At 43.9% G+C, this 23,724-nt stretch overlaps 1 protein-coding gene across 1 annotated transcript; it reads right to left on the reverse strand.

Annotated features, from left to right (window-relative positions):
* Window positions 1-1,272: 1,272 nt before the first annotated feature.
* Window positions 1,273-19,467, reverse strand: LOC125995754 (putative transmembrane protein 217B). Its single transcript, XM_049764753.1, has 3 exons — window positions 19,389-19,467; window positions 1,718-2,256; window positions 1,273-1,366 (listed from the first exon to the last, which is right to left on the reverse strand). Exons 2-3 carry the CDS (start codon window positions 2,227-2,229, stop codon window positions 1,273-1,275), a joined length of 606 nt encoding a protein of 201 aa, XP_049620710.1. The 5' UTR covers window positions 2,230-2,256; window positions 19,389-19,467.
* Between the last annotated feature and the right edge of the window lie 4,257 nt (window positions 19,468-23,724).

Below are 23,724 nucleotides of genomic sequence, written 5' to 3' on the forward strand. Positions count from 1 at the left end.
CTAAACACTCCACAGAGCATAAAACAGGTCCCTATAAGAGAGTCCACAACATGCCTTGTCCTTAAATTGAGATACCCTGGGGGCCGGAGAGATAGTACAGTGGTAAGGCCTTGAACGCGGCTGAACCATGTTGGACCTGGGTTAGATCCCCAGAGTCCCATATGGTCGGTCCCCCACGCCAAGAGCAATTTCTTTTCTTTTCTTGTCTTTTCTTTTCTTTTCTTTCTTTTTCTCTTTTTCTCTTTTTCTCGTTCTCTCTCTTTCTTTCTTTCTTTCTTCTTTCTTTTCTTTCTTTCTTTTCTTTTCTTTTCCTCCCTCCCTCCCTCCCTCCCTCCCTCCCTCCCTCCCTCTCTCTCTCTCTCTCTCTCTCTCTCTTTTTTTGGCTTTGGAACACATCTGGTGACACTCAGGGATCATTCCTGGCTATGCACTCAGAAATTGCTCCTGGCTTGGGGGACCATATGGGATGCCAGGGGATCGAACCAAGGTCTGTCCTAGGCTAGTGCAGGCAAGGCAGATGCCTTATCACTTTCTCCACTGCTCCGACCCCTGAAACTAATTTTTTTTAACTTTATTTATTGATTGGTTTCTGGGCCACTTCCAGTGGTGCTCAGGGGTTGCTCCTGGCTCTGCACTCAGAAATTGCCCTTGGTAGGCTGGGGGACCATACGGGATGCCGGGAATCAAACTGGTCCCTTTCTGGTCAGCCACATGCAAGGCAAATGCCCTGCCACTGTGCTATCTCTCCAGCTCCATGAAATAAAATTTAAACTGGGATTCCTGGCTTAACTCTTCAAGCTCATGTTCTCCCATCTATCCCATGTGCTTATCTTTGTTTCTTTGCTTTTTCCACCCTGGAGAAGCCCCTGCTCTTTCTTGAACATGTATTTCCTCACCCCTAACATCTTTCTACTCCTAACATCATTCAATAAAAACTATCTTGCTACACACACACACACACACACACACACACACACACACATACATAAATAAATTCGAGCTTGAGTACAATGGGTAGGACAATTGCCTTGTATGCAGCCGACCTGGGTGTCGTCCCTTATAACCTATATGGTCATTTCCCCCAAGCACTGCCAGGAGTAATTCTAAGTACAGAGCTAGGGGTTACCCCTGGGCAATATTGGATATGACCCCCAAACTAAAAATAAATAAACAAACAAACAAATAAACAAATAAATAAATAAATAAATGAATAAAATTGAATTTCTGGACGGCATCAGCCACACTTCAAGGGCTCAACAGCCATCTGTGCAGTTACAGAAAATTTTCAGGAGCAAGACTGAGTTCCATGAGACAGCCCTGTTCCAATAAGGCTCCTCTCAGCAGAACCAGGTATCCGTGGGGCAATCTCCAGAGAAAAACAGAAAACTGAGAAAGTGAAGAGAGGAACCGGCAGCATGAGCCAGGATCTTGTTAGGGAAACCGAAGAAATAGTCTGTGGGAAGCAACATGTAGTTTAATGCTAACGCAAGCTACTGATTCACTGGCACAGTCATCAACCTGTGCAACTCACTCCCCCCAGGAACCTGTGCCCTGCAGAATATACAATGCACTCATTCCCCCCAAGGAGCGCAGAGTCAACAGAGGCAACGGGAGAAGCTGGAACTCCACTGTCAGAAGTCACACTCCCTTTCTGGCCTGTCTTTCCACAGCTTGGGTAACTCGGTGTTGGTACAATGGTCCTTGCCTGGTCACAGACCTCATGTTGGTCATACTGCCCAACGAGGGCCTGCAGCGAGACTCCTGGACTCGGATCTTGGAATCCAGGTAAAGGCTGTACATATACTTGACGATGAAGGGCAGGGCCAGGAAGTGGAGGAGCATGCGTAGTATTTGGAAGGTAAAGTTGAGGTAATTAAGTTCCTTAAACTCATTTTTGATGATCTCTGCTGAAATCAGATTCAAGGAGAAAGAGATGAGCTCATAGATAATGATCCATATGCTATAGACCACCAGGCCCATATAGTTATTGGTGTGGAGGCAATAGAGGAAGAAGATGCTGGTGATTATGGTGATGATGGAGAGAACAGTTGTGATGGTCAGCAAGTTGACCAGGATCCAGTGGACCGTTTTGGACTTTACCTCCATAAAGAGATTATATTGTTGTTCATCAAAGCCAATCCACACCGGCTGGTTCAGGCCAAATATTAATTCCTGGATGTTGTTGAGGACCGTGAAGATGCCCGACATCAAGGAGTACTTCCTGTTCATTTTGGGCTAGTTTTATCATTGTGTTTCCTGTAGGGGAAGAAAAGAAAAATCATGGAGTAGCATGACAAGAAGGCAGAGTGATCCAGCCAGAGTTCCCCAAGCCTGAGTCTAAATGGGGCAAGCTAAGAGTGGATGTGGCATGTGGACAGGGCACAGGCTGCACGTCAAGGGACAGTGGGCTTGCTCCCTCCAGCTGTTGGTGACCCCATCTTTGGAAAGCAAAGGTCTCCCTCCTGGGCGTATGTCTCAGGTCTCTTCCAGCCCTGATGTGCCAGTGGCCAGTGTCAGTTGAACTTGGAGCAAAAAGGGGATCCTGGTCTTGTCAGCCTGTGGGAATGGGGAAGGGCCTTTTTCTGGAACAGAGTCAGTTCTTGAACCCTGTTTCCGTGTGTGTGTGTGTGTGTGTGTGTGTGTGTGTGTGTGTGTGTGTGTGTGTTTGCACACACCACAGCTTGGGCACCAAGAGCATGTTGGAAAATTCGATTCATTCTCACAGGACCTCCCTGGAAACAGCTCCAGACCCCACACCACAGGCTTCTGTGGGCTCAACCAGTTCAAGACCGGCGTTTCCCAGGGCTCTTCCTTCCAAATTCTTTCTCCCAAATTCAGGAAACCCTTTTCCTCACTAGGTCACTGATTTCTTCTAAAGAATACAGAAGGCAGTGATACTCAGGGCAGGGTGTGGGGTGCAGAGGCCGGGTTGCAGCTCTCTCTGCCAGCTCTGCTCTCCTCAGCTCTCTGCTGCTTCCATGTAGCTCCTCTTTTTCTTTTCTTTCTGATTAATTTTTTTGGTTGGTTTAGAGGTCACCCACCCACTCCTGGCTCTGTCCTCAGGGATCACTCCTAGATGAGCTCAGGGACCATATGGGGTCTTAGGAATCAAACCTCTTATCCTGCTTTGCTATCCTTTTGCCCTAAAATTTTTATTGTTATTATTATTTTTTTCTTTTTGGTTTTTGGATCACACCAGGCAGTGCTCAGGCATTACTCCTGGCTCTATGCTCAGAAATTGCTCCTGGCAGGCTCGGGGGACCATATGGGATGCCAGCATTCAAATCACCATCTTTCGGCATGCAAGGCAAATGTCCTACTTCCATGCTATCTCTCCAGCCCCTTTAGTTGTTATTTTTGAGAATATTATTTTTCCTTATATTTTTGGTTGCTCAGTGGGGTGCACATACTCGTGGGTTATTCCTGGCTCTGCACTCAGGAGTCACCCTTGGTAGTGCCCAGGAGGAACATCTGGGATACTGGGGATCAAACCCAGACTGACCAGGTGCAAGGAAAGCTCCCTATCCACTGTACTTTGGCTCTTGTCCTTTCCCTTATCTTTTTTGGTGCATTTGTGTTTCCCTGTGTTGCTGTTGTCATGTCTGGGCTGCACACTTGGTTGTGGTGCTCACACACACAGAGTTCTGTCACTGAGGATCACAGGTGGCAGTGCAGGTGGTGACACTTGGAGATGTGGAATGGTGACAAGGATTGGATTCAGCCTCACCTATGCAAAGCAAAGGTTTCATTGCTGATCCACTCCTTTGGGGCTTTAATGAAGTCTATATTACTTGGGCATGATATTACTTGGGCAATCACCACCAATGGGGAGGGACACCCCCCACAAGTGTGCAATTATCTTAGAGACTTCACCTCACCCACATAGCAAAAGATCTCTCTATGATTCTCCACACTGAAGAAGTTCTATGCCTTTAAGAATCTGTGAGCCAGGAAGAGTAAATGAATGAAGGGGGGGAAATGCAAAATAAGGAAATTCATTTGGCCAATTACATGACCAGTCCTATGTTTCTTATTTTGTTTATTTGTTTTTGTTTGGGGCCACATCCAGTGATGCTCAGGGATTACTCCTAGCTATGCGCTCAGAAAGCACTTCTGGCTTGGGGGACCATATGGGATCAAACTGTGGTCCATTCCAGGCTAGCGAGGGCAAGGCAGATGCCTTACTGCTTGCACCACCACTCCGGTCCCCAATTCTGTGTTTCTTATGAATCGAAACAGCGCAGATTCTCTCTGAGATTTTCTTTTTCTTTTTTTGTTTTGTTTTGTTTTGGGGCCACAACCGGTGATGCTCAGGAGTTACTCCTGGATATGGGCTCAGAAATCTGGCTTGGAGGATCATGTGGGACGCTGGGGATTGAACCGAGGTCCTTCCTATGTCAGCCACGTGCAAGGCAAATGCCCTACCGCTGCACCACCACTCAGGCCCCGAGATTTGTTTCTTGGAAGTCTGAAAACTAGTGTCATATCAAGAACTTAGAATCATTCCTGCCTCCTGTGACTCCTCCCTACTTTCAAGCCCTTAGAAATGGAACTTTTGCCCCCTTAGTTGCAGCTGAAGTTCTGCTGGGGTGCAGGGGAATGTTGCCAGGACACCTTCTCCAGGAACAGAATGATTCTAAATCCAAGACCTTCTGTCATCCCATTGCTGGATTTCCCCCTTTGCCTTCCCTTTTATCATGTTGTTGAGGTGGCAGAAGTCACGCCCACTTGGTTGTGGTGCACACACAGTGGACTGTGGTACACCTCAGTGGGACACTTGTGGCACCAGGGAATCTGACCTCAGTGCCACCGAGATTGTGCTTAAACTTGTGGGGCAGTCATGGAGATGGAACTCACAGCACCATGTCTAGAAGCCAGGACTCTCCTGAATTAAACGTTTGTTTTTACTTTACTTTAATTTAATTTTGTGTTTTTGACCACATCTGGTGACGCTCAGGGGTTACTCCTGGCTATGCGCTCAGAATTCGCTCCTAGCTTGGGGGACCATATGGGGGTCCACTTTACTTTAATTTTGGTTTTGGGCCATATCTGGTGATGGTCAGGGATTACTCCTGGCTATTCGCTCAGAAATCATTCCTGGTTTGGGGGACCACTGAGGGATTGAACCGTGGTCTGTTTTAGGTTAGCATGTACCCCTTGTGCCACCACTCCAGCCCCTGTTTTTACTTTAATTTTAAAGAGTAAAAAAACTTATGAAGCAAGGTGATAGATCTAAGGGGAAGTGATCCAATGTCCTCCAGATACAGGAATGAGGTCTAAGCTAGAGTGAGAATTAAAGAATTTCTGGATGTGGTGACAAAAGTTATTACCAATATCTGAAAAAGAATAGGCCTTCACCCTTGGTCAAGTGGAAAACACCCAGTGGTCACAGGAATAGGTTTAAGTTATTTTGTTTGTTTAGTTGTAGTTTTACTTAGTTTTGGGGGGCTTGTTTGTTTTGTTTTGGGCCACACCCAGTGGCGCTCAGGGGTTACTTCTGTCTCTGTGCTCAGAAATCACTCCTGGCTCAGGAGACCATATGGGATGCCAGGGATAGAACTTGTGTCTGTCCTGGGTCAGCTGCAAGCAAAGCGAATGCCCTACCACTGTGCTACCACTCCAGCCCCAGTTTTACTTTTGTTTGAGGCTATACTCTGGAGAGCTCAGGGTTTATTCCTTGCTCCTTGCTAGGTTATCAAGTCAGGTGATGTTCTGAGGACCGTATGTTGTGCTGGGCTTCAATCCTGAGTCTGCCAAGTTGGAGCAGAAGCTTAAACCCTGGATCTTTAGCCCCAGGATAAATCTATTTGTGAAGTGCAGATTTGTGTGGCTTCAGAGGAGGATGTAGGATCTCCAGGTTATTAAGATAGACCAGGGGCCAGTGGCTGGTAATATGGAGATTTCTCTGGAAGACAATGGTAAGAACTAGAAAGGAAAAGTGTCTTTTATTCTTTTTTGGTGAAGCAAAATAGTTTTATTGTTTGTTTCATTTTGTTTTGTTTTGGGACCACACCCATCAGGGGATTGCTAGGGATCGAACCCTGGTCAGTCCCAAATCAGCAGCATGCAAGGCAAATGCCCTACCACTGTGCTATTGCTTCGGCTCCCACAAAATAGTTTTTTAATTGAAACTTATTTAGTAAGATGTGAACTGGGACCGGAGCGGTGGCACAAGTGGTAGGGTGTTTGCCTTGCACTAGCTGACCTAGTACAGACCGAGGTTTGATTCTCTGGTGTCCCATATGTTCCCCCAAAGCCAGGAGTGATTTCTGAGCACATAGCCAGGAGTAAGTTCTGAGTGTCACCAGGTATGGGCCCCCTCCCCCCCCCCCAAAAAAAAAATATATATATATATGTGAGCTGGGGCTGGAGTAGTAGCACAGTGGTAGGGCTTGCACACTGCCAACCCAGGAGAGACCTGGATTCGATTCTTGGTATTCCATACGGTCCCCCAAGCCAGGAGTGATTTCTTTATTTGTTTTTTTTTTTTTGTTTTTTTTGTTTTTTTGGGGGCCACACCCGGCGGTGCTCAGGGGTTACTCCTGGCTGTCTGCTCAGAAATAGCTCCTGGCAGGCACAGGGGACCATATGGGACACCGGGATTCGAACCAACCACCTTTGGTCCTGGATCGGCTGCTTGCAAGGCAAACACCGCTGTGCTATCTCTCCGGGCCCGGAGTGATTTCTGAGTGCAGAGCCAGGAGTAACCCCTGAGCACCGCTGGGTGTGGCCCCCAAACCAAAAATAAATAAATAAACAAACAAACAAAAGATGTGAGGGACAAGTATTAAGGTGAAAACATTGGAGGAAACATAAGCAACAAAGAAAAACAGACAAGCAAGTGCAGAGACATGTTCATGGGAAGACATGTGCTTGAAGAGCAACACTGGAAAGGAAAAGATAAGAAGAGGTATGTATGTGTTTGTGTGTAAATGTGTGTACACATGTGTACTGTGCACAATATGATGCTCTGATTTCCATTTTAGAAATTCATTTTTAGGGGCCTGAAAGATAGCATGGGAGTAAGGCGTTTGCCTTTCATGCAGAAGGTTATTGGTTCAAATCTGGGCATCTCATATGGTCCCCTGAGCATGTCGGGAGTGATTTCTGAGCGTAGAGCCAGGAGTAACCCCTGGGCGCTGTTGGGTGTGACCCAAAAACCAAAAAAAAAAAATTCTTTTTTAAAGGCAAGAGTGATAGCACAGTGGATAGAGACTAGCCTTCCATGCAGCCAACCCAGGTTTGATCCCTGGCATTCCATAAGGTCTTCTGAGCCCATCAGGATAGATACCTGAGTGCAGAGCCAGGAGTAACTCCTGAGTATCACTGGGTGTGACAAAAAAAAAAAAAAAAACTAGGAAAAAAAAAGCACATGTGTAGGGGACAGAAATATAAGCTAGTAGAACATTTGCCTTGCATGGAGCCCACCCAGGTTTCTATGCCTAGCACCATGTATGTTCCCCCAGGGCACATTCAGAGTAAGCCCTCAGAGAACCTGATGTGCCACGCCCCAAAAAGAGAAAGAAAATCTTTTTTAGATTGAGAAATTGGCTCAGTGGGAGAGTACTTCCCTTCCCGCACTGCAAAAAATAAAAATTAAAAAGTCATGGGGACCCAGGAGATAGACCCAAGGACTGGAGGACATGTTTTATGTATGGAAGACCTACATTCAATTCCTGAGTCAGGAGTGATCCCTTTTCTGGCAGCTATGCCTAAGCACACCTGCCCCCCCCCTAAAAGAAGTCGTGATAAAAATCTCTTTCTGTTGTCAAGACTATGATTCAGAAAGAAGCCAGAGAGGGATCAGGAAGCCAGTTGAGAAGTTATTTTAAAAGAAGGTGATGCAAGACCCCAGAGGGATATTAGAGTCCATGGGGAGTTTGGAACTGTGGAGGAAGGCTGGTGGGGGGAGGCCCCTTCGAGAGGAGGAGGAAGAGAAAGAGACCTTGGGAAAGTCTGTCCCTCATCCCTCATCACTAGACAAGTCACCTGTGAAGTCACCATTAGGGATATGGAATGCAGAGACAAGTTGAGATTTCCATTCTGAAGCAATCTTGAAGACAAGACTCTGGATTGACAGTGTTTCTTGATTAAAAAACATGAAGGGAAATGCATTATCCCACTGCCTCTGTTCACTGTTTCTGCTAAGATATCAGCTGCTAGTACTGGGGCTGAAGCAATAGTACAATAATAAAGTATTTACCTTACTCACAGCCTACTGGGTTTGATCCCTGGCATCCTATATGATCCCTGAGCACTGCTAGGAGTAATTGCTGAGTCCTTAACACCGCTGAGTGGGTCCCTCCAAATTTGTATTCTTATATCCCAACAAAAATTATTGAGAATTAAAACTCAAGAAGTAGGGTCAAAGTGATAGTATAATGGGCAATACATTTGCATTGCACATGGCTAAGCCAGGTTCAATTCTCTACCTAAGACCATGTAGGGCATTTGCCTTGCAAGTGGCCGACCCGAGTTTGATCCCTGGCATCTCATATGGTCCCCTGAACCTGCCAGGAGTAATTTCTGAGCACAGAGCCAGGAGTAACCTCTGAATGTTTCCAGGTGATGCCCCCAAACAAAACAACATAAAAGATTATGATGTCTAGAGAAAAACTTAGAAGAAAATGTTTATAATCTTGGGTTAGGCAAAGATTTCATAGATACAATAACTGAAAATGTGATCACTATAAATATACATGTAGATATACACTATAGTGATATGAGTGTATATGTATAGATATCGATATATATAAACATATGTGACTTAATTGAAATAAAGAATTGCTGCTGAGACTAGTATGATAGCACATGTGTAAGGCATTTCCCTTGCATGTGACCTTAGTTTGGCCCCCGGAATCCCAAGCCTGCAGGAGTAATTTCTGAGCACAGAGCCAGAAACTCCTGAGTGCTGCTGGGTGTGGCTCCCCCCCCCCCAAAAAAAAATCATGCTTTTCAAAATACACGAAAAAGGACTTGGCACAAACTGGAAACATAATTAAAAATCATGTGTCTTCAGGCCCCAGAAGAATGGGCATCACCCATACACACCTGAACAATGGATAACATCTATGGAAACAACCACAATTGTCTTTAACATTACCAGGATCCAAGCCTCTACCAGGGAAGACCTACCACTGCTTTGGCATTGACTTACTCCAAAGAGTGCTCCCAACACCCAGACGACTCAGCAACCGTCTGCATGCAGGGCAGATCGCTCTGCATTGAATGGTATGCTGAAACTAGAGGATGCTTTATATCAGCCTGACATCGATGAAAGAAATGCACAGAATCCAGAGTCTTTAAATATAAGAATCTGATACCAACAACAGTTAAAGTGTGAAAAAGTTTCACCGGGACCTTGAGAATGACTGGAGTTGGACAAACTGGTTTGCCTGGAACCCAGAGTCTGTCTTATGCCAATAAACTGAGGTGAGGCCTTTTTAGTAATCAGGTCAAGGATTTTTTTCCATTTTCCCCATTTTTCTGGACCTATGCAAACAATGGCAATTGCCACTCTCACACCTTTACTTTTTTTTTTACTCTTATCCTTTAAGGAAAAAAAAATACAATTTACTGAACTTAAAAACAAATAACTGTAGTAGGATACCTGTCTCGAATACAGGCAGGGGATGGGAAGGGGGAAGGAGGTAAAGTTACACTGGTGAAGGGGGGTGTTCTGGTTATGACTGTAACCCAAATATGATCATGTTACTTAAATAAAAATATATTTAAAAAAACAATAAAAAAATTATGTGTCTTAGGGGCCGGGCAGTGGCGCTAGAGGTAAGGTGCCTGCTTTGCCTGCGCTAGCCTTGGACATACCGAGGTTCGATCCCCTTGTGTCCCATATGGTCCCCCAAGCCGGGAGCGACTTCTGAGCGCATAGCCAGGAGTAACCCCTGAGCGTCACCGGGTGTGGCCCAAAAACAAAAACAAAAAAAAATCATGTGTCTGATAAAGAACTTGTTCCTTTTTTTTTTTTTTTTTTGGTGATGCCCAGCAGTCCTCAGGGCTTATTCCTAGCTCTGTGCTCTGGGATTGCTCCTAGCAGTATTTAGAGGTTCATATGGAAAAGCTGAGATTAAACTTGGGTCATGCAAGGCAAGACTACCTGCTGTTGGGGCTGGAGAGATAGAATGGAGGTAGGGTGTTTGCCTTGCGTGCAGAAGGACGGTGGTTCAAATCCCGGCATCCCATATGGTCCCCTGAGCCTGCCAAGGGCGATTTCTGAGCATAGAGCCAGGAGTAACCCCTGAGTGTTTCTGGGTATGACCCCCCCAAAAAACAAAACAAAACAAAAAAGACTATCTGTTGTACTACCTCTCCAGCCCCTGCATCTTAACTCCTTTTCTATATCTCTCCCTAATGGGCAAATATTTCCAGGGGTCTCAAGCTCAATTTACCTGCAGGCTGCAGGAAGCAAAATTGGGGTGATCCTTGAGTGCAAAGTCAGTAGTAAGCCTTGAACACTGGGGGTGTGACCCAAACAACTAAAACAAAACAAAACAAATAAGATTCCTCTAGGGCAGGGCCACAAAATGTTGTACATCTTTATTTTTGTTACTTTCTCATTTGTTTTGGGGCCACACTTGACAGTGCTCAGGGCTTACTCCTGGCTCTGCACTGAGGTCACTCTTGGTGAGACTCAGGGGACTGACTATATGTGCTATCAGAGATCTAACCCAGGTCAGCCACATGCAAGGCAAGTACCTTAATTCTTGTACTCTCTCTGGCCCTCATTTATTTTTGTTCTTATCTTAGGGTCTATTGAGTGGTACATATGGAGACTATATGATACTGGGCACAGAACTCTGGCCTTCCTATGCAAAGCATGCATTCAGCCTGTTGCATGATCTTTCTGGCTCCATACGTGAACCTATTTGTAGTCCTCTCATTCATAATTGCTCCTAGCTCCAAAAAAAGATGCATTAGCAGTATGGACAGAAAGAGCAAGTTGGTGACCACATATGAGCTTCAGTTAAATTAAAGGAGGACAGTAATGGGAGAGCGCCTCAGTCACGGAAAGGAACTTTGCAATCTGACATGGCCAATATTAGAGGTCAATGTGTCAGCACCACAGTCAGGAATGAGTGCACCCTGGTCATAATGGCAGCGCAACATTATGAAAGGGGGAGGCGAATGAAATACCCTCTTTATATACATAAAATATCTTTTTTTGTTTGTTTGTCTGTTTCTCATTTTTGGGTCACATCTGGCAGCACTCAGGGGTTACTCCTGACTCTATGCTCAGAAATCACTCCTGGGGCCCGGAGAGATAGCACAGCGGTGTTTGCCTTGCAAACAACTGATCCAGGACCAAAGGTGATTGGTTCGAATCCCGGTGTCCCATATGGTCCCCCGTGCCTGCCAGGAGCTATTTCTGAGCAGACAGCCAGGAGTAACCCCTGAGCAATGCCGGGTGTGGCCCAAAAAACCGAAAAAGTAAAAAAATAAAAAAAAAGAAATCACTCCTGGCAGGCTCAGGGGACCATATGGGGTGCTGGGATTTGAACCACCGCCCTTCTGCATGCAAGGCAAACACCCTACCTCCATGCTATCTCTCCGACCCCTATATATCTAAAATATCAATGTATCAATTATAGCTCAGGAAAAGCGACTGATAAAAAATAAAAGTTGGGATAAAAACCGGCTATCCTTTGCAAAAGCTGGCTCCCTGTGTGTGACACCAGGCGGGGAAAATCCGCGAAAGTACACCGGCCCAGTGGGGCTCAGCTGTGAAAGACTGTGAGTGTGACCTGTCTATGTCTGTCTACTGTCCTCTTGCGTGAAACTCTTGCGAGTGGGGCAAAAAGAGGCTCAGAGGAGCACGGCCGCTCCGCTTCGCTACGCGGCCGTGCACTCTTTCTAAGGAAAGAACTCCATTGCAACAAGAAGGAAAAATCACACTAAGAACGGCGCTATATCACAGAAGCAAACATTTCTCTCTGGACTGTCTTCTCTGTTACATGCTCGGGCCTAAGATTTGACCCAGTGTGAGGCTTCATCCACGGAGGACTCCCCTCCCTTAGAGGCAAGTCAGCCCATCCAGAAAGGGAGGAGCCAGAGGAGTGTGCTGCCTACATCATATAGACAATGAATACCACTACAACACGTAGAAAAACCCACAATACAAATGTGACAATGGGGAAACAGCGCAGGCCAGCATCAGACATAGAGAATGAAGATGACAATTCTGAGGACCAGATAATGACTGAACAACTAATCAACCTCTCAGATAAGGACTTTAGACTAGCAATATGGAAGGTGCTCAACAGACTCCAAGAAACCATGGATCGAGTTGAACAGAACACTAATAAGAACCAAGAAAATATGAAGGCAGAAATGACAAAACTCCAAACTGAAATAACATGTCAACTAACAGGCCTGAAAAACTCAGTAAACGAAGTGAATGACAAAATGGATAAGCTCTGGGACAGGGTATCAGAAGCTGAGAATAGACTTGGTGCTGTGGAAGATGAGATACATAACAATTCCATACAGCAGGAGAGATTGGACAAAAAACTTAAAGCAAATGAGCAGACAATGGAAAAATTAGTCAAAGAATGGGAACAGACGAAAATAGAAGTCTATGATAAGATCAACAGAAACAACTTAAGAATCATTGGAGTCCCAGAGACCCAGGAAGAAAATTTCCAGGAAGAATCAATGGTCAAGAACATCATTAAAGAGAAACTTCCAGAGCTAAAGAATATATGTGATCAAATCCTGCATGCCCGAAGAGTACCAACCAAAAGAGACCCCAGAAAAACCACCCCAAGACACATCCTAGTCACAATGACAAATCCCACAGATAGAGACAGAATTCTGAAAACAGCAAGATCAAAAGGGGAAATCATGTTCAAGCAAGCTTCCCTGAGATTTACAGCAGACCTGTCACCAGAAACGCTCAATGCCAGAAAGCAGTGGTGGGATATTGTGACAAGACTGAATGAAATGAATGCTTCACCCAGAATACTATACCCAGCAAAACTCACTTTCCGGTTTGATGGAAGAATACATGGTTTCACAGACAAAAAACAGCTCAGAAACTTCACAGACACAAAACCAGTCTTAAGAGAAAAACTGAAAGACCTAATCTAAGACAAGACTACCCAAAAGACACACCAAATTTTGAAATAAAGATGGCGTTAAATCCCAGGACAATTCTTTCTCTCAACGTCAATGGACTAAATGCACCAGTTAAGAGACACAGAGTGGCTAAATGGATCAAAAAACTCAATCCAACCTTCTGCTGCCTACAAGAAACGCACCTGAATAGTCAGAACAAACATAGACTCAAAATAAAAGGCTGGAGAAAAGTTATCCAAGCAAACAACACCCATAAAAAAGCTGGAGTGGCCATACTAATATCAGATAATGCAAACTTTATACTCAGGAAGGTTGTAAGGGACAAAGACGGACATTTTATATTAATCAAGGGGTACGTAGAGCAGGAAGAATTCACTCTCCTAAACATATATGCACCGAATGAGGGGCCAGCAAAATATTTAATACAACTGCTGACAAATCTGAAAAATAATATCAACAACAACACAATAATTGTGGGGGACCTAAACACGGCTTTGTCAACACTGGACAGGTCAACCAGACTGAAACCCAACAAGAATATACTAGACCTGAGGAGAGAAATGGAAGAAAGAGGCCTAGTGGATATATATAGGACACTCCATCCCCAGAAACCTGGATACACATTCTTCTCCAATGTACATGGGACATTCTCCAGGATAGACTACATGCTGGCACATAAAACATACCTCCATAAGATCAAGAGGATAGAAATTTTGCAGACTACCTTCGCTGACCACAAGGCTCTGAAATTATTTGTGAACTCCAAAGGGACTCAGAAGAAACACTTTAACACCTGGAAGTTAAACAGCCTCATGCTCAATAACCAGTGGGTCCGAGATGAAATCAAGGAGGAAATAAAAAGGTTCCTGGAAACAAATGACAATAAAGACACAAACTCTCAGAACTTATGGGACACAGCAAAAGCAGTACTGAGAGGAAAATTTATAGCTTTGCAAGCACACATCAGGAAGGAAGAAGGAGCTTACCTGAGTAGCTTAATGACACAGCTAATAGAACTAGAAAATGCTCAACAAAAGGACCCAAGAACAGGAAGACAGAAGGAAATAACAAAGCTGAGAGCAGAAATCAACGAAGTGGAAACTCAAAAAACAATCCGAAAGATCAACGAAAGCAGAAGTTGGTTCTTTGAAAAAATAAACAAGATTGATAGACCACTGGCAAACCTAACAAAGAAAGAGAGAGAGAGAAACTTGATAACTCGTATCAGGAATGAAAAAGGAGAGATCACTACTGATATGACAGAGATTCAAAGGGTAATCAGAAACTACTTTGAAAAACTCTACGCCACTAAAAATGAGAACCTGGAAGAAATGGATAAATTCTTGGACTCTTATAATCTTCCACGGTTGAAGGAAGAGGATGTAGCATATCTAAACACCCCCATCACCATTGATGAAATTAAAACAGTAATCAAATGTCTGCCGAAAAACAAAAGCCCAGGTCCAGATGGATTCACTAATGAATTCTATCAAACTTTCCAAGAGGAACTACTGCCAATCTTGGCAAGACTCTTTCATGAAATTGAACAAACAGAAACACTTCCAAATAGCTTTTATGAAGCCAACATCACCTTGATACCTAAACCAGACAGAGACGCTACCAAAAAAGAAAATTACAGACCAATATCACTGATGAATGCAGATGCAAAGATCCTCAACAAAATCCTGGCAAATAGGATTCAATGCCTCATTAAGAAGATCATCCACTACGATCAAGTAGGTTTCATCCCAGGAATGCAAGGCTGGTTTAACATCCGTAAATCTATCAACATAATACACAACATCAATAACAAGAAAAATAAAAACCACATGATCATATCAATAGATGCAGAGAAAGCATTTGATAAGGTCCAACACCCATTCTTGATCAAAACTCTCAGCAAGATGGGAATGGAGGGAACCTTTCTCAATATAGTGAAGGCCATCTACCACAAGCCAGTGGCAAATATTATCCTCAATGGAGAAAAACTGAAAGCCTTCCCTCTAAATTCTGGCACAAGACAAGGCTGTCCTCTCTCACCACTCCTATTCAACATAGCACTGGAAGTACTTGCTATAGCGATTAGGCAAGAAAAGGATATCAAGGGAATCCAGATAGGAAAGGAAGAAGTCAAGCTCTCACTGTTTGCAGATGACATGATACTCTACTTAGAAAACCCTAAAGACTCTATCAAAAAGCTTCTAGAAACAATAGACTCATATAGCAAGGTGGCAGGCTACAAAATTAACACACAAAAATCAATGGCCTTTCTATACACCAACAGTAATAAAGAAGAAATGGACATTAAGAAAACAACCCCATTCACAATAGTACCACACAAACTCAAATATCTTGGAATCAACTTGACTAAATATGTGAAGGACCTATACAAAGAAAACTATAAAACTCTGCTCCAAGAAATAAGAGAGGACACACGGAAATGGAAACACATACCCTGCTCATGGATTGGCAGGATTAACATCATCAAAATGTCAATACTCCCCAAGGCATTATACAGATTTAATGCCATCCCTCTAAAGATACCCATGACATTCTTCAAAGAAGTGGATCAGACACTTTTGAAATTCATTTGGAACAATAAACACCCTCGAATAGCTAAAGCAATCATTGGGAAAAAGAATATGGGAGGAATTACTTTTCCCAACTTTAAACTGTACTACAAAGCAACAGTTATCAAAACAGCATGGTATTGGAATAAGGATAGGTCCTCAGATCAGTGGAATAGGCTTGAATACTCAGAAAATGTTCCCCAGACGTACAACCATCTAATTTTTGATAAAGGAGCAGGAAATCCTAAATGGAGCAGGGAAAGCCTCTTCAACAAGTGGTGTTGGCACAATTGGATAGCCACTTGCAAAAAATTAAACTTAGACCCCCAGCTAACATCATGTACAAAGGTAAAATCCAAATGGATTAAAGACCTCGATATCAGCCCCAAAACCATAAGATATATAGAACAGCACATAGGCAAAACACTACAGGACATTACAGGCATCTTCAAGGAGGAAACTGCACTCTCCAAGCAAGTGAAAGCAGAGATTAACAGATGGGAATATATTAAGCTGAGAAGCTTCTGCACCTCAAAGGAAATAGTGCCCAGGATACAAGAGCCACCCACTGAGTGGGAGAAACTATTCACCCAATACCCATCAGATAAGGGGCTAATCTCCAAAATATACAAGGCACTGACAGAACTTTACAAGAAAAAAACATCTAACCCCATCAAAAAATGGGGAGAAGAAATGAACAGACACTTTGACAAAGAAGAAATACGCATGGCCAAAAGACACATGAAAAAATGTTCCACATCACTAATCATCAGGGAGATGCAAATCAAAACAACGATGAGATACCACCTCACACCCCAGAGAATGGCACACATCACAAAGAATGAGAATAAACAGTGTTGGCGGGGATGTGGAGAGAAAGGAACTCTTATCCACTGCTGGCGGGAATGCTGTCTAGTTCAACCTTTATGGAAAGCGATATGGAGATTCCTCCAAAAACTGGAAATCGAGCTCCCATACGATCCAGCTATACCACTCCTAGGAATATACCCTAGGAACACAAAAATACAATACAAAAACCCCTTCCTTACACCTATATTCATTGCAGCTCTATTTACCATAGCAAGACTCTGGAAACAACCAAGATGCCCTTCAACAGATGAATGGCTAAAGAAACTGTGGTACATATACACAATGGAATATTATGCAGCTGTCAGGAGAGATGAAGTCATGAAATTTTCCTATACATGGATGTACATGGAATCTATTATGCTGAGTGAAATAAGTCAGAGAGAGAGAGAAAAACGCAGAATGGTCTCACTCATCTATGGGTTTTAAGAAAAATGAAAGACACCCTTGTAATAATAATTTTCAGACACAAAAGAGAAAAGAGCTGGAAGTTCCAGCTCACCTCAGGAAGCTCACCACAAAGAGTGATGAGTTTAGTTAGAGAAATAACTACATTTTGAACTGTCCTAATATTGAGAATGTATGAGGGAAATGTAGAGCCTGTTTAGGGTACAGGCGGGGGTTGGGTGGGGAGGAGGGTGATTTGGGACTTGGGTGATGGGAATGTTGCACTGGTGATGGGTGGTGTTCCTTTTATGACTGAAACCCAAACACAATCATGTATGTAATCAAGGTGTTTAAATAAAAAAAAATTAAAAAAAAAAATAAATAAAAGTTGGGGGTCGGGCGGTGGTGCTAGAGGTAAGGCCTGCGCTAGCCTTGGATGGACCGCGGTTCGATCCCCCAGTGTCCCATATGGTCCCCCAAGCCAGGAGCGACTTCTGAGCGCATAGCCAGGAGTAACCCCTGAGCGTCACCGGGTATGGCCCAAAAACCAAAAAAAAAAAAAAAAAAAGTTGGGATTAGAGAGATAGCACTGTATGTGGCTGACTCGGATTTGATTCCAGGCATCCCATATGGTCCCCTGAACATGCCAGGAGTAATTTCTGAGTGCAGAGCCAGGAGTAATCCCTGAGTGCTGCCAGGTCTGGCCCTCACTCCCCCCAAAAGTTGAGGCAAAAAGTTACCTCATATAATGTATTTGGTTATATCATTAATTATACCGAGGGGCTGGAGTGATAGCACAGTAGTGAGTGGTTGCCTTGCACGCAGTGACCCGGGACAGACCTGGGTTCAATTCCTGGCATCCCATATGGTCCCCTCGAGCCTGCCAGGGGCGATTTCTGAGTATAGAGCCAGGAGTAACCCCTGAGCGCTGCTGGGTATGGCCCAAAAACAAAAACAAAACAAAACAAAAAAATATTGGGGAAGATGGGGCTGAAATGATAGCACAGAGGGTAGGGCATTTGCCTTGCAGGTGGCCATCCTGGGTGGGATCCCCTGTGTCCCATATTTCTGAGCACAGAGCCAAGAGTAACCCCTGAGCGCCGCTGGGTGTGGCCCAAAATTAAAAAAAATATTGGGAAAGATGACTCAGAGGTCTGGAGGGCATGCCTTCCATGTTTAATTCCCCTGAACCACATGATCCTCCTGAACACCAACAAGCAAAACCCCTGCTGGGTGTGGTCCCTACCCCCAAAACCCAAAAATATCTTTTTTTTTTTTTTTGGTTTTTGGGCACACCCGGCGGTGCTCAGGGGTTACTCCTGGCTGTCTGCTCAGAAATAGCTCCTGGCAGGTACGGGGGACCATATGGGACACCGGGATTCGAACCAACCACCTTTGGTCCTGGATCGGCTGCTTGCAAGGCAAACACCGCTGTGCTATCTCTCCGGGCCCCAAAACCCAAAAATATCTTAACATAAGGTCTAATGCTTCAAGACATGTACTATTTTCCATCTTGGTTTAAATCCCTTCTGATATGTATTGAACCAGAAGACAAAGTGATAGTTACTGGCTGCAATGATCTACAATCTTGCTCTGTCTTCTATGATTGGCTCATAAACAGCAACTTAATTTCTCCCTACAAACAGTATACATCTCAGAATCAACCTCATTGCCTGTAGGAAGGGGAGGGGAGGAGAGGGAAGGAAAGGGAAGGAAGGGGAAGGGAAGGGAAGGAAGGGGAAGGACGAGGAAGGGAGGGAAGGGAAAGGGAGGGGAGGGACGGGAAGGGGAAGGGAGGGGAGGGGAGGAAAGAAGAGAATAGGAAGGGAAAGAAAATAAAAAACATACAATGCAATGCATGCTGGGAAAGAACACACTTTAATTAGACATCCTCATTGCACGACATGTTCCATCTGTGAGGATCATCCCTACCTATGGTCATCCTCGGTCCTTCCCTCAGCAGGCAGGGAGTGAAATGAAGGCCTGTCTACTGGAAAGTATATCAGTCAAGTGAAAGAGAAGGAAATGGAACTGTCCCAGGATCTGGGAATGAGGTGCATGGACTCTCAGAAAAATTAATCACTATAGGGCTGAGATAAAGAGCTTTCTCTTGACAGCCACTGTGAGAAATCTTTGTTGACTATACAATGCATCTTTTGAAGGAAATCATTTGAACTTTGCTTTTAAGTCTGTGGATCATATATGCTTCCATGATGACAAAGAATATCCCGAAACAGTGCATTAATATACGGATAAACCAGCCAAACCAGCGCAGAGCAATGACCAGTCTAATAGTGGTGTTATTTTTGGTAACGATTTGTATGACAGTGTTGGCACATTCATAGAAAATGATCCAGATGATGTAGGCCATTAAGCCCTTCCAGAGCTGGGCATACACTGAATATAACAGTAAGAAGCTGGCTATGATGGTTAAGAAAGAAAGAACGAAAGCAATTTGCAAACTTATGCAACCTATGTACTCATCCAAGAAGCTTCTGCTTGAATGATTGGTCTTCGGTTCAGAGCAGTTGTTCTTTCTCAGGTAGTGATGTTCAAAGATGAGGTACATATTGGAGGAGATGATGGAAAACACTCCTGACAATACAGCACCAGCTTTGGCAGGCATCCCACACCAGTGGTAGTGGTTCATGTTGAGACTTACTGTGAAGACAAAAAGATAGGAGGGTGATTATGGTTCCATCAATGTGGTAAATTACTTTCCTTTCCCCAGCTTCCCTGGAAAAGCACTAAAAAAGTATAGAAGCAAGAAAACAATAATTTTGGGAAGCCTGTTTGATATTTTTTTTGTTTTTGTTTTTGTTTTTGTTTTTGTTTTTGGGCCACACCCGGCGGTGCTCAGGGGTGACTCCTGGCTGTCTGCTCAGAAATAGCTCCTGGCAGGCACGGGGGACCCTATGGGACACTGGGATTCGAACCAACCACCTTTGGTCCTGGATCGGCTGCTTGCAAGACAAACGCCACTGTGCTATCTCTCCGGGCCCAGCCCGTTTGATTTAAAAATGAAAAGAGGCTTGTTTAAAATTGATTGGGGAGGGCAGAGTGATAGTACAGCGGGTAGAGTATTTGCCTTGCATACAGCCAGCCATGCTTCTATCCCCAAAATCCCGAGCCTGCCAGGAGTGATTTCTGAGCGCAGAGCCAGGAGTAACCCCCTGAGAGCTGCCAGGTGTGGCCCAACCCCCCAATTAATTAATTTAATTTAATAAAATTGATTGGGAACCACCTTAGCCTTCACATTGGTCAATTTGGAAGACAAAAAGGATCTGGGTAAGCAGGTGGAGGCCATCAGGACCAACCACAATGACAACATCTTGTGTCCAAAATTGGAGTTAATCTCCAAGCTGGAATAGGTGAAGGCTAAAAAAAACTTGCCAATAAACCGGACTAAGTATGCATTGCTGCAGCTTCCAAGATCCGGGAACTGGCCTGTATATAGACAATAAAATGTCACTTCAGCTGGGAAATTGGGGGATTATAGAACTGATACGGGAATTAAGATATATGTCTTACATGCATACAACCTGTTTGATCCCTGGCACTACATTTGTTTCCCTAAGCACTGTTAGGAGACACTCCTGAGCACAGTGCCATGAGTTATCTTAGAGCACTGTTAGGTATAGCCTAAAAACAATATGTATATATGATCATATATGTATATATATATGTATATATATATATGATTGGGGGAAGAAGTTAAGAGAAATGCAGCAGGACTGGGAGGTGGGTCCAGGAACTGAACGTGTGCTTTGAATTTGGGAGCCCTGAGTTCCGTCCCCAATACTGTCCTCCTTGCACTGAGTTGGCAGTAACCCTGAGCAAAAACAATAACAACAACAAAGAAAAAGAGGCATGAAGAATATAATGATGTTTTCACTCAGAGTGAATCTAGGTTAGCATATTTAAAGAAAAATTTGAAAATTAGCATAACTGAAGAAAAATACCAATCTACAGGTTCAAGAAACTTAACAGAAATTTAATAGGATAAATAAAAGGAAATCTATACTTAGGCATAGTGTGTAAAAACTGTTGAACTGTTGCACACCAAATGCTAAAAGAAAAGTCCAAAGAGGGTGAGATTTTTTCTTCAGAAGTACAATCATCTAGGCTTCTAAGAGGCACCAAAGTCCAGTGGCATTATACAAATGCTAAAGACAGGGCCAGAGCAATAGCACAGTGGGGAGGTGTTTGCCTTGCATGTGACAGACTCAGGTTCAATCCCTGAGATCCAATACAGTCCTGTGAGCCTGCCAGGAGTGACTCCTGAGCACAGAGCCAGGAGTAATCCCTGAGTGCCACTGGGTTTGCCCCCACTCAAGAAAAGCTAAAGACAATAATGGCAACCTAGGATTCTAGACATAGCTAAAACATTTGCCAAGATTGAGTATCTAGGATATGATATTTTGTGAGGAAGACACACGTCAGGTCCTACTCCTGGCTCAGAGCTCAGGAATCACTCCCAAGATTCAGCTGACCACATGTGGTGCCACAGATTGATCTTGGCACCCTACCAGATGTCCTATCTCTCCGGATTCCACAAGATAACCTTCATATAAAACCTCATATGAAACTCAAAACCAACTGGCCCTCAGGAAACAGTAAACCAGAACAGTAAACAGTAAACCTTAGTTAAAGAATGCAACTCCTCCTGAGCACTCTGCAAGCCCCAAAGCCACAGGAGGCAAGCTTCAGTGAGCACTGAGGCAGAGCAAAGCAACTGATGTGAACCCTCAATTCATCGCAACAAAGAAGGAAAGTGTGGAGAAAAAGTAAAAGCAGAGTGAAAAGGGCATATTATCTAACCTCATACTACTAGTTCTTATGGTGTAATTAACTCTGCTTTAATTACTGTCTCTAGCCCACTTGAAACCGACTGCAATTTTCCTCTGTAAAATGTGGAGTTCCCAAAGCAACATGGAAATCTCTCCCCCAAATAGGAATAGAACACCATACAACTCATTGGTACTACTTGTCCTCTATTCCCAAGATATAAAAATATTAATTCAAAGGGCATACACACACCTATGTTCATCACTGCATTTGATATAATAGCCAAGATATGGAAACAACCCAAATGCCTAACTTTAAATGAATGGATTAAGAAACTGTTGTATATACACACAATGTATACTATGCAGCTCTAAGAAAGAACAATTACTTCTTGCATGTGTTCATGCATGGATCTAGATGATAGCATGCTGAGTGAAGTTAATCAAAAGGAAAGGGATAGATATGAAATGACCTCTCTTATGTGGGATTTAAAGATACTCCAATATTGCAAAGTAGCAATAAAGGGCTAAAGGCAACATAACAGGACAACTGATCCCACACAACTGAGTCAGGTGGCTATGGAAATTAAAGGGAGGGGCACTGGAAATCTTGGGGGAGGGAGATGGGTACATGGAGATGGGTGTGGTATTGGAATTATGCACATGAGAAACTCAATCAATAAAAATGTTTAAAAGAGGGGCCGGAGAGATAGCATGGAGGTAAGGCATTTGCCTTTCATGCAGAAGGACAATGGTTTGAATCCCAGCATCCCATATGGTCCCCTGAGTCTGCCAGGAGTGATTTCTGAGCACAGAGTTAGGAGTAACCCCTGAGCACCGCCGGGTGTGATTAAAAAAAAAAAAAAAGGATAAGATAAAGAATAGGGTCTGGAGAGATAGTACAGCAATAGGGCGTTTGCCTTGCATGCAGAAGGATGGTGGTTCGAATCCTGGCATCCTATATGGTCCCCTGAGCCTGCGAGGGGTGATTTCTGAGTTTAGAGCCAAGAGTAGCCCCTGAGCGTTGCTGGGTGTGACCCAAAAAACAACAACAAAAATTTAATTTATTAATTTATCAATGCCATCAATTCCTAACTATGCCTGAGAGTGTTGTCCCTCAATGTCCACTTGCTTTTTTACTTTGGATTTTATTTTCATTTTTGTTTTTGATTTTGGTTAACACCTGTCAATGCGCTTGGCTTATTTCTGTCTGCTCTTAGCAATTACTTCTGGCAATGCTCAGGGGATGTGAGGTGCTGCAGATAAAACCTAGGGTCAGCTGTATGCAAGGTTAGGTCAGTATTATCTCTATGCCCCCTTTTGGCGTTAGACAAACATATGATCCCCTGGACAATTATCTACCCTCTGCCAGCTTTGTGTTGCCACAGAGTCAATGAGATCTGAGTGAGTGAGCTGCATCTTTTCACTCATCCAGTTTCACTCAGAAAAGGGCCAATAGTCCTTGCTATTCTTTTCTTCCCTTCTTCTTTATTTATTTGGTTTTGGGGACACACCTGGTGGTACTCAGGGACTATGCCTAACTGTGCTCAAGAGTGATCAGAGGCAGTGCTCAGGAGACCACATTGTAAGGCAAGCACCTTCACTCTGTAGTACTCCTTCCTTAGTCTATGATCAGGATTGATCTTTGACTGAAACTGAGAAAACCTTGCTGAATTTGATCAACCCCTTATGTAAAATATATCCCCACATAGTGAAATCACCACACATGTGTATTTCCACCCCCAGGCAGACAGGTCTGAAGAAGCAGGGTAACAGCAAATAATTAATAAACCAAGCCAGTCAGGAGAGAGTCGTGGAGTTAGTTGCCTCATCGTCTCTCCGAAAGAATCAAAGCCAGACTGACTTTTCTTTCAAAATTCAACTGGGTAAGGCAAAGTGGAGTAAGATCCAGATGGACTTTTACATCTCAAAGCACTAGGTGAAAAGAAAAGAGGAGGGCCAGAGAGATAGCTTGGAGGTAAGGCATTTGTCTTGCATGCAGAAGGATGGTGGTTCGAATC

Source organism: Suncus etruscus, chromosome 18, assembly GCF_024139225.1.
Source record: "Suncus etruscus isolate mSunEtr1 chromosome 18, mSunEtr1.pri.cur, whole genome shotgun sequence".
Taxonomy (NCBI): domain Eukaryota; kingdom Metazoa; phylum Chordata; class Mammalia; order Eulipotyphla; family Soricidae; genus Suncus; species Suncus etruscus.

What these genes read in the sequence shown, in the direction of transcription:
- LOC125995754 (XM_049764753.1), bottom strand. Translation starts at nt 2,229, where the DNA reads ATGAACAGGAAGTACTCCTTGATGTCGGGCATCTTCACGGTCCTCAAC. An exon ending in GGCAGTATGACCAACATGAG is followed by an intron (nt 1,367 to 1,717) that starts GTCTGTGACCAG and finishes TTTTCTCTGGAG; the next exon opens with ATTGCCCCACGGATACCTGG.